Source organism: Dermacentor albipictus, chromosome 5 (genome assembly GCF_038994185.2).
Source record: "Dermacentor albipictus isolate Rhodes 1998 colony chromosome 5, USDA_Dalb.pri_finalv2, whole genome shotgun sequence".
NCBI classification, from domain to species: domain Eukaryota; kingdom Metazoa; phylum Arthropoda; class Arachnida; order Ixodida; family Ixodidae; genus Dermacentor; species Dermacentor albipictus.
Genome location: NC_091825.1, coordinates 124,879,235 through 124,898,689, shown reverse-complemented (window position 1 = coordinate 124,898,689; position 19,455 = coordinate 124,879,235). Strand labels below are relative to the sequence as shown.

Sequence of the window (19,455 nt, the reverse complement as noted above, 5' to 3'; positions counted from 1 at the left end):
ATGCAACGATTCCCCACCCTGAGCCTCCCCGCGTGACGTCAACTTTGAACGAACCCATTCCCCTAACTTTGTCACCCTCAGCCGCTTCTATCCACAAGAGTACACATCCACCTGCGCCTTCGACAGCAACCTCGCCACCCTTTACCACATCTCCTGAGCATGTTCCAGTTCTCCCACCAATTCTCCTAACGTCCTCACCCATTTATTTCTCCGAGGAAGCTGCGCTGTTCCACTTGCACTTCGAAAACAACGTTGATTGATCCGGTGAGCTCAAGACATCGCGCGGCTAACAGACGTCCTGGTATAAGGACTACTTTCACAGAGAACTTCCACGTGACCTCATCTTTATAAACGTTGTACCTCTCTCTCTCCCTCTCTCTCTCTTTCTCTTTACCACTTTCTCATTAATAACTATTGCCATTTTCCCCAGTGGGGAATAGTTAACAGGACAGTTAGTTTGGTTAGCATCCCTGATTTCCATGTCTCATTTTCTCTCTCTCTCTCTCTTTCTACAACTAAAATTGAATGTGAAGTGTACATTGCCCTATAAACGCTCAATCCGGCGTTGCGGAGTCTCCGCGCATACGTGATTTGGGCACGATCAAAATTTCGTAGAATGTTGCCACAAATTCAAAGTATATAAATGTGAGCCACATCATCGCGAACACTAGATTTAAACTGCTTTACAAAATGCAGTCGCTGGATCACTATTCGCGTGCCCAATACTCAAGATTTGACGTTTGCCAGCCTCCTTGCGACGTCTTTGTCTCGAGCGTTGCCTAATGCCTTTGTGAATCCGGTCCCCACGCTAAAGCCAAGACGTGTCATCCTCACAGCTGTCGCCTCCTTGACCCATTTGCCGCCACCGCCTACACGCGTCGACACTTTCCCTCCCGTTATTGGCCATTTCTATTCAAGAGCTTCCCTCGGCGCCTCAGCCCTGATTCCTCGTTCTCGGAAAATGGCATTCCTGGCTGGCCTCAAAACGTACTACATCCGCTCTTTACGTTGCGATACGGCGATGCGTTCCAGGATTCTCTGATACTGTTGTGAAAAACGTCTCCAACTATTCTTCTCTCTCTCTCTCTCTCCTCTCTAGATTTTTTTTTCTCTGCCTCGATTTTACGATCTTCGATGCCTAGGTATAATCGGGACAGAAATCGATCAATCAATCATTCAGCCATTCAATCATTAAATGGGAGCTCAATGAAGCTTCATTTGGTGGTAACTTGCAGCGCTGTTTAAATGAAGTCGAACCTTGAAATGCGTTCATTGCTGCCGTCGCTTTTGAGTCACATCCACATAAAATTTCATTCAGCCCTGTCTGCTGCATGTGTGTCGTGTAGCATGCCAATAGACACATTATACGCGCATTATTGAGGCTTCGTGTGTGAGGGAAGCCTTGCTGGAAATAACACAGATGACTGCTTGCGACTGAGTGAAAATCGAGGCGGAGATGCCTCAGTGCTGAAGTTCAACGCGATTTAATTGATAACGTATACCCTTCAATTTTACAGCAGCCATCACTCTATATGGTGATATTCGGTCGACAAATAAAAAAAAATGATGATGGTGCTTGCTTGGTTAAGACTTTTCTAATCAGTGGGCCTTTTTGCAGAGCTTCATAATTATTGCGACTGTCGGCACTATCGTGTATACGCCATCTGCTGCTATAGGCTGCATTTCTAATGCTGCCGATGTTCGTATAAACATATAGCCTTTTCTTCTTCTTTTTTTCTCCCTCTCTCTGTTTTTGGCACCTCAGGTCACGGTAATCAAATTTTCATGGCTTTCTTGGTGCATTAGGTAGGAAATACAGAAAGGACTGATTTCTTTAGCTCCAGATAGGATTTAAAGTTTTCTTCGACACACGATGATAAAGAGACTAAATTTGCACAAAGCGTTGTATGCAGATTTTCACAGCAAACGCCACTTGTGTCCACACGCCGCTGCTTATGTTAGAAAGATGAGAATGTGGAACTATGTAGGACGTGCCGGAGCTAATAGTTAATAAATAAAAGCACATGCAAAAGGCACGAAAACATACCGCAACAAACATGCACTTACCAACATTCCAAACCGTAGTGCTGCAATAATAAAACGTAGAGAGCTATAGAAAACTAACGATGAGCCCACATGGCACACCATTATGGCGTCCCAATGCATGACGTAGGCGCCAACTGCGGAGTGACTCGCGTTCCCGAGACTCCCCCCCCCACCTCCCTCCCCCTATTCACATCGTTTCCGGAGGGGGCAGATAACCCCCCCCCCCCTCCGGTGATGACGAAGCACTTCCCCCTCCCGCACCCCAATTAGTCATTTCCAGCCTTCTGTCACCCACACCTGAGGCTTCTTTTAAGTCGCGCCTAAATTTTCACTCGTTAAATCTTTAAATTGACTAAAAGCTTGTTATATTATTGTTAATGCGGGCGGGCTCCACTTCTTTAATAATTCACATTTCCGACTAATTTCTGCCAGTCCTCATACTGAGCGGAAATGTGCATGAAAGAGGAATTCCCCAAACTAACATTTATTTCTGTTGGCAGCCTCGAACTATAGGGATTGAATATGTTGCTAAGTGTTCGCATTGCTTTCACCATTGCTGCGTAAGTCTTTATAGCGATGCTCTTAGTATGACTAAAAGCGCTCGAAACCGTTATGTGCGTATACTAACGATGTCCTGCGAGAATCAGATAATTCACTGACTTTTTTTTTTACATTCAGAGCTTAAAGGTACACTAAAGAAAGAAAGGCTATTTGAGTGGGCCTTTCTAAAATACTAAAAATGCTCTTACTGCGAGGGGACCTTTTGGTAAGCCAGAAAAAGACTCGAAAACGAAACACATATGGCGGCACTGATTTGAAGTTCCCGCACTAACCTGCCGTGATGTCGGTGATCTTGACAACTTCTGCTCAGACGTAGTTGAGCTTTTGCTGGTAGACAGGGACTGCCTTGAATCTTAAATATGACAAAAGCGTAACTTGGGAAATTTCTAGAATTTCTCACTTCGCCAATATAGCTCAAAGCAGAGCAGACACTTTGAAATACTTGACGTTACACTCACGTATCGGCGTTAGGATGCCGGCGCGAAATTTAAAAAAAAATGTATACACGTTCTACATGTTCTCAGCACACAACTGGCAGTATATGCATTGACTAACTGATTGATTGATTGATTGATTGATTGATTGATTGATTGATTGATTGATTGATTGATTGATTGATTGATTGATTGATTGATTGATTGATTGATTGATTGATTGATTGATTGATTTCAATGCCCAAATAATGCAGGGGCTGTGAGAGACGCCTAGTGGAGGGCTCCACTTTAATTTGGCCACTTAAGAGGCAGCTTTAGCTCGGGCCGAACTCCGACGCGGCCTATTCATGATACATGTAAAACGCAAAAACATTTTTCTGAAATGACCCCTGGACCGATTTTAATGAAATTTGTTGCATTTGAGAGAGACAGTGGAATTCTAGTGACTGTTGGAAGCGGAATTTCGATTTAGGGCTTGAATTTCGTTTAAAAATTTCATATATTCGGCCATTTAAAAAAAAAATAGACGCTCGAAGTTTATTAATTAATAGCTCTGCATCAACAACAGATATCGTGGTTCTGTAAACGGCATCCATTAGATCATTCAAAGCGGACAAATTCGATGTGTAAATTTACATCTTACGTGAATTGGTTACGTTGTTTACAAGGGTTGGGCAAAAGCCGTATTTCCATATTACGAAATTTCTGTATATTCATATGTGACATGTCAATTTTGTCCGCTTTAGACGTTCTATTAGATGCCATTCACAGAATTGTATTATCATTTTTCGTTGTTGAGTTACAGAGTTCTAAACTTGATAGTTTCGTGTTTTTTTTTTTAGGTTTCCTATTTTTGCCAATTTCGAATAAAAAATTGACGACCTAACTGGAAAATTCAAACCAAACAGTCACTAGATTATAAGTTTTTCTTTTAAATGAAACAATCCTCGTCAAATTTGGTGCAGTGGTCGCCGAGAAAAATGAATTCTCATTTTACATGTATTAAGATAGGAGCACCCGAGCTAAAGCTTCCTCTTAAGCCTTTTAATTCGCCGGAACGCGGATCCCGCCACTGGGAACCGAACGCACCCTCGGTATGTGAGCATCAGAACGCCATAGCAATTTTGCCAGCCAGAGGGTACAGCTCAGACGCTATATACGCGCTGCTTCAATTCATTATTAATCGCAATCTCCCAGCTCTTTGTACGGACCACATTTTCCTTCCGCTGTCACAGTGTCTAACATCTGACTGACCGTATAGTTGTACTTGTGCTTATACATAGACGTGTGTGTATGTGCGTATGTCTTATTACGTTAATACTGCGGCCACCCTTCGGGACTGCAACAGAGAACTAAGTGAATCCGGTACATTCTGAAAACGTCCGACGATTCCTCGTTACCGATTCCTAAGCAATAAATCAGCTTCTGCGAGCGAGAACGGCGCTGTCGTACAGATGCATTGACGAGAATTTAAAAAAGAAGGAAAGCCCCGTTTCTCGTATCAAGAACTGCACGTTTCCTTGTTACACATACGCCACGAATTCGAATATGTTTCTCTCTCCCTGTTTAGTCTATACGGCACGTCGTCCGCTTCTCGTTAACTCGGCAGGAAGGAAATTTATCGCTGAAGCAGTTTGGCAGTTTTATATGCCACTTGCACCGTAGTAGGGATTACACTGTACGATACCGGATCCAAGTCCAAACGGCATTTTCTCTTTCCTGAAAAAAAAAATATACGTTCAAGGCGGGTCACCTCTGTTGGATGCGTCTTCCCATTCTTTTCAAGCAGGTCGATCGTTTTACTATTCTTTACGCTTGCCTCCTCTGCTCCTGTTCTCGACAAATTTTTACCTTCCTGTGCTCAGAATTCCAAAACAATAACTCGAACCAGTGGGGGCAGTACTTTGCGCCGCAGGTAAAGAAAAGATGATGACAGCATTCGCCCGATGGAAATCGTATGCACCGGATTTTTTCTTTATGTGTTGCTGTCTTTCTTTTTTTGTAGGCTTTGGAGAACGTTTAGAACTCGTCTGTGGCAGATAGCGTGATACACGACATATTACTTGTGCCATCGCTTTTATACAAGAGAAATACGCCCAACATTAACACGCGCAACCTTAATTAAAAAATTAAATTATGGGGTTTTACGTGCCAAAACCACTTTCTGATTATGAGGCACACCGTAGTGGAGGACTCCGGAAATTTCGACCACCTGGGGTTCTTTAACGTGCACCTAAAGCTAAGTACACGGGTGTTTTCGTATTTCGCCCCCATCGAAATGCGGCCGCCGTGGCCGGGATTCGATCCCGCGACCTCGTGCTCAGCAGCCCAACACCATAGCCACTGAGCAACCACGGCGGGTAACACGCGCAACCTTGATTGTGGCATGGTCTTTGGAAGCTGGAACCACTCGCAACGCACATCACAATGTCGAATTAGTTCATAATCAAACGCCACTAATTAGATTTATTTGCAATTGTGAAATATAAACTAATTAGCGTTCAAGGCACATCTGCTTAAGTAAACTGGGGCTATAACACCATTTGTTAATGTATTGGCTTGCACACCACGCCGCATGACCTACGAGTACGTTGGCGTTCCACGTTGTCTCTGCCCGCTTTCTGCCAGGAAGGCCTTCTCGCTACCTAAAAAAATAAAAATTCCCGCAGGAACTCTTCTGGGAGTTGTTTAATACGTAAGCATTGTGTCACTTGTTCCACTAAGCCCGGTGTCACTATACAATGTTATGAAACTTGATACGACCAGTATAAACCCTTATCAACCTTCATCTGTCGTTAGCAACCTTATCGAACATGATCCTACCCTTATCAACTCTTATCGGTCCTTATCTACCTGAATATACAGCGAAGCTGTTACAAAACCACCGCTACATTTGCTGAGGGAGGTATGCAATGCTTTATTGATGTTTCCGATGTTTGCTTTGAGCTTGTTCTTTATTGAAACGTATGCTGTTATGTGTATTGTATGGGCGATTGCAATGAATGTACGCACTGTTCGCTTCACTTTTGTGAGCGCTTGTAGCGTTTGCCTAACGAGTGTATGAGCTGCTGCTTACGGAGGTATGAGCTATTGTTTAGTGTAGTATGAGCCATTGCATTCGTCTTAACGTGCCGCACGCGCAGGATTCTCCTTGGGTAGGCATAAAAATTCCTACGCATAAAAAAATAAAAAGAACAAGATAACTATGTGCTGGAGTTTTCGTAATCCGTACTTGAAACTTCAACGCGAGAACTACGCCCGACGAAAAGAAGACAACAGGGCAAAGCACTGACGTTGGAAAGTCGACGCAATATTGAGTTGATGGTTCAGTGCTTTGTCCCTCTTACCTTCTTGGCGTTCAGTGCAGTTCTCGTGCTGACGTTTAAAAAATAAAAGAAACAACAAAATACCACGCAACTGATTAATTTCGCGTGCCTCAAAACGGAGTGATAGTTATGACTTATATGCACAAATTTTGCCACAGTTGTGCAGACCTCACCAGGGGAAGTCTATACCGCTCAAACCTGTGCGCAAATGCTTCATAGTGCCTTCTTTATATCGGCTACTTTAATTATAAAAGGTTGCGCATGCATTCCATGTTATACAAGCACCTCCCCTTTCTAATTCGTCGCTCCCTGCTGTACGCCCATGCCACTATCCCGTTCTTCCCATCAGTACGTGCACGATTTATTTGGTAGATGTGTAGTTTTTCTATTTTATACTATTTTGGTTACCTTGTAGACCAGTCGTATTACAGAGGGAAGTGGGTAAGAACATGATAAAGAAAAATAACAGAAATATGAATGTGTAATGTGAAGCCTGGGGTAACGTTTACCATGGCCGTCCAAAACTGTGCGTAGTCTTCAATCGCAACAACCGTGCCGGGAATGTGATTTTATTCTTTTGTATTCCCGGAAATGAAACTCAGCGCAGAGACACTACAGAATTTTACCTTTGTGACGATGATCAGTTGCAGTGCGAAATGTTTGTTGGAGTGGATCGTAGAATGAGGTCGACACGAAAAGGAATTGTCGCAGTATATATCGTGGAACAGAAAATGGCGAAGCACCTGTACGAGTGGCGGAAAGCGGCAGCAATTGTGGAAATGTTTTCGTCGACGTCTCACTGGCTATACTGCAGCAATTATTCGGAGTGATAGTCATAGAGAGGAAAGGCAGTGAGGTTAGCAAGATATGAGTTTTTGGTTTTCTACCCTGCACTGTGGTGGAGGGAATAGGGGTGGAAAGAAGGAACGGCATTTGTAAAAAATTTACATTCTGCGTAAGGCTGCCTGAAGTTGTTGTTGTTACATAGAAGCATGGCTCGTACCCACGAGGGTGATTGGCCGCACGGGTCTTACTGAAAACTACACCCAACGAAATACTATAAGGGGTAGAGGCAAATATTCAAAACGAAGCATTATGCAACTAAATGATAAGGAAGATTTTGCGTAGGCCCACACGTAAGCCTAGGAAAATGATAAAAATAAAATAAAGCGCCCCACGGTCGGCACCCTGGCAGCGTAGTATCTGCAACGTTGGCGAAAGAAGACGAAGTAAGTCTCGAGAAGGCGCAGCGCGTGCCAGCACGAGCCTTTCGAATCTTAAGGACGCGAGACCAACACCTTTCGAATCGTCGCCATCGCGCTGAGGAGCAGACGGCAGGAGACAGATCGCTGCGATGGGCCAAGTCATGGGCGTCGAGGCAGAGCAGAGCAGGATGGAGGCCGCCAGACTGGTGGGACGGGCACAGCGTGGAGGTCTCGAGTCCGAGGAAGCGGCGACGCTAGCCGCCACCGACGACGGACAGACGGCCGAGACGTCCGCGCTGGCCGTCTGCTCGCCGGACAAGGGCTGTCCCGCCCAAGTGGACGGCAGGGGATGCGGCGAGGACGACGAAGTCTACGACGACGGAGACCGGAGCCCCTTCGATGACGTCGACCTACGCGACAGCAGTCCCGAGGTATCGTGCAAGATGCGAAGTTGATTGCACAGATTCTCGTACAAAAATTTACTAGAGGTAACTGTGGCGCTAGTGATCCACGGCAGCTGCAAGTATAGGCTGGTTCAGCCAGCATGTAAATGAATGATAGGCAATATAGGAAAGATAGGTTGGCTGTACGTGGATTTTGCCTCAACTTCGTCCTTCTTGCTTCAAACAGCATTAGCTGTTGGCAAATCGATCATATTCAACAAAATATTTCGGCGTAAATGTAACAATTTGCAATTATGCATATGTGCCTAGCCTATGCGTGTTTAGAAAAACTTATGCAGGATTTATAAATATAAAGCATAATAAATAACACCACAAGAACGTCTGAAGTTTCATGTCGACGGTTAGACAAATCCAGGTACTACTCACCATGGTAGCTGAGCGATTTACTGTGGCAGGGTTCCCTCTAATTATTTTACACCAGGTTTCCTCTAATCTTTAAGAACATTCTAATAAACTATTCCTCTAGGAATATCTATGGTTGACAGTTCCAGCGTAAGCAAACACACACACACCGCACTCTTTTCTGTGGAGCGCTTCATCAGTGCACTGTAACGCAAAGTATTATAAGTGGTTTATCACCGCAATTGCTTCTAGCGGTACGTCATCAGTTATCGACGTGTCTGACGCTGGCAAAATCAATAACTAGACCTAGCTAGGCCTTCTAGATAAGAGAGGAGGTATCGCCCAAAGCCTGTCATTAATCCTCCCATGACTACGCCCCATTCTTATTCCAAACTCGTTCTGGAAGACATTGTCTTTGAACGACTTCAACTAAAGGCTGACTCGTCTTCCAACCTTCTTGCCTTTTTTTTTTTCGTTTTCCGACTCCTCTGTGCGTGACAACTGGTAATCCGACGCAGTTTGCACTCTCATTGCGAATTCCAGCGGTCGAAATGGAGCAAGATTTTTTTTTTCGGCTCCATGGACAAGCGAATACATTTTTTATAGGACTGGCACAAAATCGCGTTTTTTGCTGGCCCATTATACCCTTCATTTCAGACTACGGGAGGAACATCGGATATTTATGCCTGATCGATCTAAACACACGCACCTTCTGACCACCGAATTAAGAAAAAGGAAATAATAACTACCCTAAATCGACCGGCGGAATCGACAGAATCGACTATCCTTATTGTCATCGCCATCGCACAGTTTGGTGAATTGTGGGAAACTGTGCATTTTATACATGACCGCTAGTGAGGTCATGGACCATTTGGGGGTCAGAGTAAGTCATTTGACCACTTTGTGCGTAACCAAACTCCGTATGAGCGAACTTGACTACAAATTATTCACAGACCTCAAGTAGCTTACTTTTTCTTCATAAATAGCAGTCCTTTTGACCATCCTGAAAGAGTGTGATCTGTGTTAACTTCTTTTCCGTAAGCCTTCAAGCTGGTCGTTCACGAAACATGTATACAGAATAATAGACAAAACGTGCAAAACCATGAATATACAGCCAGTCTATTAAAATTCTACAGAAGTTAGTAAAACATTTAAACTTTGTACGAGCTGTGAAATGGCGGCGCGTTTTACCCGCCGCGTTCGAGTTGTTGTTCAGAAAGCCCCAGTGAAATCACTGCTGAAATTCTGTGTGGAACACTACTGCTGTGAACATTTCAACTGCGCTAATAGAAATTGAACAGAGGGTCTGTGCGCACAAGCTCGCCAGAGAGCGATTCACGAAAACCGCATAAACGGTAAGCAGGTGAGCTTATCGTTATGCGAAGCGAGGTGAGCGAATGGGCGCACGAAGTAAGCAGTGCTCAGGATCGGACACAAGCCAAGTGTCAGAGCTTTGTTTGTGCGAACATATGTCTTGTCCTATACGCGCTGCAATGCCGTGTTTCCTGAGCACTTCGCCTTAAACCCAATTATCCGCCTGGTGTACATAGCAAGGATTCGACATCGACTATCTCGATAAGTTTCGCTAACTCTTCATTTGCCAAGCTCACGCTGACGGTTCTCTCCTCGACGTGCCGCAGGATCTGGAGGCACATGTTCGAGCCCTGCGGTCCAGCTACGACAGTCCGCGTTTCTGTTCCAGCTGGGAAGCCAGCAGGAGCCCGCTGGCCTCTCCCGTGCTGTCGCGGAAGAAGCCTCGCATTGTCCTGGTGGCCACGCACTCGAACAGCAGTCTACAGGCAAGACAGCACAGTTGTCCCTGCCTTTCTTAGCACAGCTCTATAGCGACGCAGCGTCTCAGCCGCGTAGCTTCAAGGACGTTCGCACGTGGGCTATAAGCACGCGTGAATGACTCACAGTGGCCTAGATGCCACTGTCCCTTGATGAGGACAGTCCTCCACTGGGCGCTTCACCTCGACTTTGGATAATGCGGCGCCTCGATGGTACCGCCTCTCTCCGGCACTGCTATCGATGCACCCTATTTGGATATTTTATCGCAGCGACGCGCTTCGACTGAAATAGCCTAGGTGATGCCTGACTGCCAGAACTTCGTTGCTACGCGGATTCCGTGTCTGAGTGTGTAAGATACGTCGTAGGATTCACCGATGAGCGTTATGCAAAAGTAGTGTATTTATCAGCAAAAGGGTGGCTCTGCATGTTCTCCACTATAGGAGGTGGACGCTTGCACGCAAGCTCGCATGAAGACCCCCTACTCGTAGGAACCGAGGGAGAGATTCGCATCGAAGTCTGCTTTTGTATACGGGACTTAGAAGTCAATCTGTTCCTGATACTCACACAATTACTTTACCTTGGCCCTGCTTCAATGCTTAACACATTTATTTGCAGCTAAGGCCTAAGATTCTCATTTACCTGTAATTGCGAAGGCCTGTCGGTTTCAGTATCAACAACTTGCTTTATTCAAAAAGTCAAATGATTTTGTGAATTTGTTACGGTTGTTCACAGCCTCTGAAAGCAGTCCGTCGCTTTAGTAACGGCGACGAAATTAAAACAGGCCCATTCTCTCGAGCTTACCAGATCGCGCAATGGGGAAGAACGGCGGTCAAGTGCATGCGCAATCCCCTCCCCCTTTCTCGAAAAAAAATTTCCTGGCTATGCCACCCATGGAAGATAAAAAAATACTTCTTAGGAACCTACAGTTCTATATTACCACATACCGAAGAAGTTCGGGTTTGTTGTAGAGATTTAATTTTACAGCGAAGCTGATAAGAGATGTTCCGGCCGCAACCATTTGCGTGTAGCAGTTCGAATAGAAAACATTTGTTTGCTTTCCTTTCTTTACTTTTTTTTGTTATTTCTTATTAGTAAACCGTAATCGTTGTCTCGCGCGTCGCATTATACCAGCGCCGACCTCTGGCAAGTGACAGCAGGCGTTACAGTCGTCATTGTACTCCGGCGACAGAAATAAATGCGACACACATCGTGTCGATGGACTTTTCTCTCTCCCTTGCTCTTCCTCTCCTTGAGTTTTCCAAGCAATTATGCGCTACAAGCAGGGAGAGTGTGCCGAACGGCTGTCGAATGGGTCTGCACCGTGTCGTCACATGAGCTCCATGTCGGAAACCACAGCCATGTATAGTTTATTTCCCACATACTTCAAGCATAACTGCGAGTCGGCCTAGTTGGAACAGATTCATCTTAAAACTTTCTGTGCGCAAACAAACAGGGACGAAGAATTTGTTGTTGGACGAAGAATTTGTTTTTTGTTGCCTCTATTCTTCGTCGCTGTTTGTTTGTGCACAGAAAGTTTTAAGATGAACACATACTTCTGTCGCAGCGTCGCCCTGCATTGGCGGGTACAATTTTAAGCTACGCACCAAGCAAGTGTTATTATGTCAGGTGAATGCCCCACGATGTATGCGTTTTAGCGCATAGTCACTTAGCGCGTATAGTATCGGCTGGAATTGCGGAAAGCTGCGCAGGGTCGCGCAAGGTTACAGCGCAGTCAGTGTGCCGCTTAAAGTGGACGCTTGGACGCCATGCAAGCGTCGTCGCGTCGAAAATACATCGTAAATGCATTATGTAAATCGGCCATGTAAGGCTGAAATAGAACTTGGAAAAAAAAATCAGGTGCGATTTAGGAGTGTTCCGGCCATGGTTTCTTTACTGTTCGCGTCCGCACACTGCACAAGATCTGGCTTCCTTAGTTAATCAGCAGCTCAACCCAGAAATCTGGCACTCACTGCTGTTTTTGGCGCACCCTTTTTGTAATATGGCCTCATGTGACGAGTTATTGTGATTAGCCGGGACACGGGCGGCTGCAGTCAGTCGCCTGGGGTTCTTTAACAGCGTTTCAGCTTTAACTCGTCCTTCGCATAGTGAGTACAACTTGAGCTTCATTATTACAGATGGCGCACGAAATTTTGGAGGGCGCTTAAGCTTTGGAACGCGATAGCATTCAAAGATCCCCGACTGCTTCTCTCGCTTCCCGGCAACCGCAGCTTATATAACCTTAACGTTTTCCTGGAAAAATTGACGGCGAACGATATGTGCATGAAGGCGAGCTTTGTGGTTGCAGGTTTTTTTTTTTTTGATGGTATTGCTAGGAACTGAGTGGGTAGCGCAGCTCCTACTAAGACAGACATCAAACGGCAGCTCGGAAACGCTGTCGCGTTAAAAGGGGTTTGTGTTTGGGTTTTCGCGTAACAGAATTATGTTCTTTTTTTCGTATATTCAAACTACAATCCAACGCTACCACGTCTGTAGGTTGTGTGTAAATCGCACTTTGCAAATTTTCTGACGCATTTTACTTTGAAACATTCACTTAGTTCAGTAACGCCTATGCGCCGCGCGGAAGGCCTGCGTGAATCCGAATGCGTGGTTCGAGATTATTTTGTCGGCTGGGCACGTCACCGCCAGCACCGGATTTAATGCGACACGGGACCCTTAATGATATCGCCTCAAGAGGAAGCTTTAGCTCCGGTGCGCCTATCTAAATACATGTAAAAGCAGAATTCGTTTTTCTCGGCAACTACTGTACCAAATTTGACGAGGTTTGTTGCATTTAAAAGAAAAACTTTAAATCTAGGGACTGTTGGTTTCGAATTTTCGATTTACGGCTTCAATTTTGTATTAAAGAATGGCAAAAATCGCAAATTTTCAGAAAATGAAACTATCAAGTTTACAACTCCGTAACTCAGCAAGGAAAAATGATATCGCAATTCTGTGAATTGTGCCTAATAGCACATCTAAAGCGGACAAATTTGACGTCTTACACATGAATCTAAAAAAATTTTATTAATATGTAATTACAACTTTTGCAAAACCGTTGTAAGCAACGTAACAAATTCACGTAAGATGTAAAATGACATATTGCATTTGTCCGCTTTGAATGATCTAATGGATGCCGTTTACAGAACCGCGATATCAGTTCTTGATGCAGAGCTATGAATTTGTGAACTTCGTGCTTCTATTTTTTTTCGAACGGTCGAATATTTGAAAATCGTTTTAAGAAAGTTCAAGCCCTAAATCGAAATTCCGCTTCCAACAGTCACTAGAATTTAACTTTCTCTTTTATATGCAACAAATTTCATCAAAATCGGTCCTGGGGTAATCTCAGAAAAACGTTTTTGCGTTTTTACATGTACTTGAATAGGCCGCGTCGGAGTTGGACCCGAGCTAAAGCTTCCTCTTAAATAGTTTTCCTTTGTGGCGCTCCAGAAGTGGGCGAGAAGTAAGGCTGTTCGTAAATATGGGAACTGTTTGTGACAAGGGCCTCCACCCTGATCAATGCGTCACTACTGGAACACGTTGGAATGAGGCCCTTATACATGCACGCTGCAAGAAAATATATTTTTCTTTCACTGTACCTGGAAGTAAGATGCGCCCTGGTCATGGGTAACCTTCAAAAGGGTACAGGTTGTCAAATTTTTGTGCTGTAACTTCCAAATAGAAGCTACTTAGTAGTCGGTTTGACCTTCTTTCCTCCTTAGTGTGCTTTACAGGTTGCATTATCCTTCTAGTCTTTCAAAGTCTGAATGGGTCTACAGCTCTCCGAAGCTTTTATTAGTTTCATTCGAGCGTCGAACGCCACGTTGGTCAGCGCCGTGTCAGGAAAGCAGCGAATTTAGCGCGTGCGCGCCTAGCATACTCTTGCGCGAGCATCATCGCATACTTTCGCGAGATTTCGCGTGACTAGCCGCATTCACACAGTAGTGACAGCATCCTTGGTACAGCGCCAGGCAGACTGCTTTAGCACGGCGCCAGGAACGCAGTCACCCGTAGATAGCGACGCGTCCCGTAACGGTAACGTGAAATTTCGCGAAAGTATCTTCGAAGGTCATTGTCCCCGAACGCCACCGCAGTGGCTGTTTTTCTTTTTTTTACAGCAAAACTACAACGAATTCTCACTTTGGTTAAATTGGTAATAAATGACTAAAAGTACCATCATCATCATCATCATCATCTGTTTAAGTCCAGATCACGACGAAGGCACATCCCAGCGATCTACAGTATTCCGCAGTATCTGTATTGCAGCTCTGTCAGAATGCGGCCGCCTGAACCTGCAAAGCAAACTCCTGACCCGGTGTGAGGCATCATCGCGTCTTCTCAGCTGAAGAGAAGCCAAAAAGAAGCGATGAACACTGATACGACGTCGATGTGATAGGCAGCGAAACTTGCAGGTGTGGACGTTACGTAGTGAAATTTTCCGTCGTAATCTGGATGTGTCTGTAGCCCCGGCTTCTTTCGGCCTTTCTTTTTTGGTGCTGCTTTCATAGCTCTCCGTGCCCTCGACAGTGATCCTACGCGAAGGAAGCGCGTGTTTCGTCGTCGCTTGGCCGTTGACGACATCGTCGACCAATACCTTAGATGATAGCAACTCCTGAGGGAGCTGGAATTGAGCCTATGCGTGGCATTAGAACCGTAGCTGCAACCATGTGCAACGTGATCGCACAGCATACCGATAAACGAGCGGGTGCTGGGCCCTTTGCGTTGAGGCCATACGAGCTATATATTATGCAGCTTTTTTCTTTAATTCATTTTCGTAATTAATATCGAAATAAATGTATTTAGTCGCTTTGTGATACGGTGGTGGAGGTGCTGGTCACTGATTACAGGGTCACGGGGATTACAGAGTACAGGGAGGATTAGCCTGGCACTCATGGCGTGCAATTGCTCCAACTGAGCGTCTCTTTCTGCGCCAAATATCTCACCGTGGGACCAGTGCCTCTCGCACAAATATGAGAAGAATGCGTAACACTTTCACTGCAGTTACCCGCCGGGGTTGCTCAGTGGCTATGGTGTTGGGCTGCTGAGCACGAGGTCGCGGGATCGAATCCCGGCCACGGCGGCCGCATTTAGATGGGGGCCAAATGCGAAAACACCCGTGTGCTTGGATTTAGGTGCACGTTAAAGAACCCCAGGTGGTCAAAATTTCCAAGTCCTCCACTACGGCGTGCCTCATAATCAGAAAGTGGTTTTGGCACGTAAAACCCCATAATTTTTTCACCGCAGTTGTTCTGACGGCGGTGCGCTGAACGGGCGAGCGTGGTTGTGCCAGTCGGCGTTGTAGCAGACGCCCCGGAAAAGGAAGCTGTCGAATACAGGGGTGTGCAGTGATTAGCCGTAAGAATGTAGCCTCAACTATATATGAGTGATGTGCGATCATGCTGTCAGTTGACCGCACTTTTCGTATCTTGTCGCTTTACCCGAGCTTTGCTTCCTCCTTGCCCTCATATGACGCCATAAGTTAAATGCGCTGCCACTTTGGTTGCACCCTTATTTCAGGGTAATGCCCCGTTCACACTGAGACATTCGGCGTCTGGAGCGGCGCCCAGTTCGGCGGAACCCAGTTCGGCGGCGGCGAGATCCGCCGGAAAAGCCCCTTCCGCGCCGATCGCTCCCGTACCGATTTTTGCGGCAGCTGCCGCCGGATCGCCTCGCCGCCGCGCGGCGCTGACCAATCGGGGAGCGCGAAACAGAACTTCCAAAGATGGCGGCCGAGTCTCACGTCATGTCGCAGTTGTCGCAGTCATCGAAGTCCGCCGCGACATCCACATCGAACTGGTGCGCAACCACCCAGTCCTCTACGATAAGCGCCACTTGAAGCACAAAGACAACGTGCAGAAGGACGACTTGTGGCACAACATCGGTCGCGAGATTGGTGGGCGAACCCACCAACGCCGCTGCCGCCGTCTCTTCGGCGAATGCTTCTGCGCGTCATGCATCGCCAGAAAGGTGTTTGCCAACAGGCCGAGCAGTACTGCCTCTTCTTGCTCGGGGTTCATCATTGTCTTTTCAAGCAATGGTGGGGACGCGCAACATAAACACACGAACTCGACGCGAGCGGAGACAACTGCTGCGCAATTTCGAGCCGCGCGAACATCCGGGACATCCCACGCTTGATGGAGGTTAGCATTTTATGGGACAGATGGCGCTGTATGTCCTTCCGGCGGCGCGGTGCGCAAGCGGTGTGAACGACGCGATTTTCGGCGGCAGGAGAATTCCATTCGCTGTAGACGCCGGATTCCTCAGTGTGAACGTACCATAAGAACTTTTTGGCTAAGAAATTGCGTACGAACAGCGCAGCTTAGTGAATTCCGGCCCTGATTGTTAGCAGACTAAGTGCAAGCTAGCACGTTGCCTCCGAGATTTTTCAGTGCAATGCGAGCCGCCGCAGGTGACGCGTAATCTCGGAGGTCGCACCGAGGAGTTGTCGTCATTCCTTCTTCTTCGTTGCATCGTCGTAGTGCCATCGGGGTCCTTCCATAGCTGTAACTCAGTCGTAGTAATACTGGTGCCGTCACCTGATTGTCGGCATGCCCTCGTCGTCACTACGACGTCCTAATTCCTTTGTCTTCAAGCATGGGATCCGCGGGTTCGAGTACACCCACTGGATATGGCGCTGCACTGCGGAGCTCGAGGTCGCGGGATCGAACCCGTCCGCGGCGGCCGAATTTCGATGGAGGCGACACGCAAGAACGCTCGTGTGGGTGCACGTTAAAGACACCCCTGGTGGTCAAAACCAATCCGGAATCCCCCGCTACGGCGTGCCTCGTTTTCGTATCGTTGTTTTGGCACGTAAAGCACTAGATTTTAATTTTAGTTACCTGCTATTGTATTTGAACTGTATGTGAAGTATACCCACTGTGGTGGCATAGTGTTTTGGCGTTGCGCTGGTAAGCCCGATAGCGCGGGATCCAATCCAGGCCGAGGCGGCACCATTTCGATGGAGGCGAAATGCAAAGGATGCCCGTTTACTGAGCATCGGGTGCGCGGTAAAGAATCCAATGTGGTCAAAATTAATGCCGAACCCCCGCTACGGCGTGCCTCATAATCATATCATGGTTTTCACAAGTAAAATCGAATAATTTAATTTTTACGTGAAGTAATAAACTTTTAATGCGAATAGCATTCTTGGCACTCGCAAACCAACTTTCTTTCCGGCTATCTAGCCATCCCACGAGAAAGGCGGGCCAATACCGAAGATATTGCGGTCTAAAAATGTGGGCCGATCTCTATAAAGCACAATGCACTCTGAACTCCGGGCCGCTCTTCACATGGGTGTGTGCCGCTCTTCGAAGAACCTCTTTGACGCCAACTTGGGTCATTGTGTTGTTCACCTTGGTTTGTGCGAGCTTCATGGCGGCGCCGCCAGAAGGCGCAGCGTTTCTAGAAGGAAGCGTGAGAGAGATATCCTGCTGCGGTGCACATACCTTATGCATGACGCGTTCCAGCTATTGGCATACTAGGATAGTCATGGTAGGTTAACAGAATAATTCTACCCTTTCTTTGTCGAAAGCAGTGAGAGAGAGAGAGCAAATGATAAAGGAAAGGTAGGGAGGTTAACCAGGACTGAGCCCGGTTGGCTACCCTACACTGGGGAAAGGGAAAAGGGGACGGAAAGAATAAAGGAAGAAGAGAAAGTCCACTGGGGATATCGTTCGGTCACTCAGTCCGGGTCACAGACGCTGACTCAGTCCAGTAGCCTTCAAATATCGCAGCAGAGCTTTTGTGGCCTTTTGTAGCTGCGATATGTGAGGCCATGGTCCCAAGATCTTCTTCAAGGTGAACGGTGTTCTATCTAGCTGATTCAGAGCTGTGCAGAGGTCATGTCTTTCGTTTTGAAAAGATGGGCAGTAGCACAGGAGATGTTCTATAGTTTCCTCCGCACCACAGGCATTACAGTCGGCGCTATCAGTCATTCCAATCAAAAATGTATATGCATTGGTGAATGCGACGCCCAAGCGAAAGCAGTGACTGTCAGCAAAGCTTAGGGGAGGGGTCGTCTAAAGCACTCCGCTTGGAAAACGCAGGACAGCGGCGGCTCCAGCGCTGCGCGCGGACTCCACCAGACGGCGTGGCGGCAGCAAGCGCTGTGGACGTCGCTGACCGTCACGGCCATCGTCACCATGGTGGTCGGCGCCGCCGTCGCGCTGGCCATCACCACGGCGAGGAGCAACCGACGCTCGCTGGCGCTGATGCGAGCGCTGCGCCACTGGTACGCCGCCGCCGAGGACAACGGCACCCAGTCGCCCCTCGAGCACGGGCGCATCCCCGCGCCAGCGGCGACCGGTGTGCCGACGCTGTTCACCGACGCCGGCAACGACACGCGCCACTTCAGGCTGTTGTTTCGGTAGAGAGTGCTGGCACGCGCCTTCCTCGACCTACTCGCGCCGGAGGAAAGCACGCGGCGCGTCGATAAACTCTGCGCTATCTTGTGTACAACGCGAATTACCGCCGCTAGGGCGGTGATAGTTTTGTTTGTCGAAAGAAATTTGGAAAGCCATTGGCTATAGATGAATAATGCCTCCTGTCTGCTGTTTTGTCGAAGATATGTATATATAATGTTGCAGCGGCATCATCTTAGCCGCCATATTGGAGGACCAGCTTGGTCCGTGGCCTCTAACGCGGTGGTTCTGCCTCGGTTCTGCCACGAAAGCCAGCAGTCATCTATATTTAGCAAAAAAGAAGCACGTGGTGTATCAAACTATAGGCTGTCTCGTGTGCTACACGAAGTCCTCGCGCATGGCGTCCTGATAGCTGGCTTTATGAAAAGAAAGGCTATAGTTATAAATTAATGCTTCTGTAGTATACGCTCTCTGTGTAAACCGGAAACACTTGGACCGTGTTCTACTTGCTTGCCTACAATATCCTCCACCAAGGCGGAGGTTTCTCGAAGTCCTTATAAGCACGCTTGGCATCAGCACGAATGTTCCCGTCTTGCTTTTCTTCGGAGCTTCCTCGTTGGGTGACAGCCACCGGCACGTACAATGCTATATATACATGAAATATTTCGTTCTTGACTTGCGTAACCCGCATTCCCAACAAAGTAATTGTACTTTATTTTGCTATCTTTGATTCACTCCAATAAGACATCTAAATATAGTGTGACAGTTAACATGCATTTTACCAGTACATGCATGAGTTTTCTTACATTGTAAACCACTTTCTAGACGCATATTGTGCAAACCACAATTTTTGAGCGCGCCTTTGTGTTGAGTATGTACCAATTGTGCAGAGGAAACAATTCGCCTTCTCAAGAGCTATTTTATTTGAA

The 19,455-nt window shown here is 46.8% G+C and overlaps 1 protein-coding gene across 1 annotated transcript; it reads left to right on the top strand.

The window, feature by feature from the left end:
- The first annotated feature begins 7,606 nt into the window (after positions 1–7,606).
- Positions 7,607–18,702, top strand: LOC135913921 (uncharacterized). The gene is made up of 3 exons (XM_065446613.2): positions 7,607–8,003; positions 10,019–10,177; positions 18,212–18,702. The coding sequence occupies exons 1-3, from the start codon at positions 7,722–7,724 to the stop codon at positions 18,533–18,535; spliced, it is 765 nt and encodes a 254-aa protein (XP_065302685.1). The 5' UTR covers positions 7,607–7,721; the 3' UTR covers positions 18,536–18,702.
- Positions 18,703–19,455: the final 753 nt, after the last annotated feature.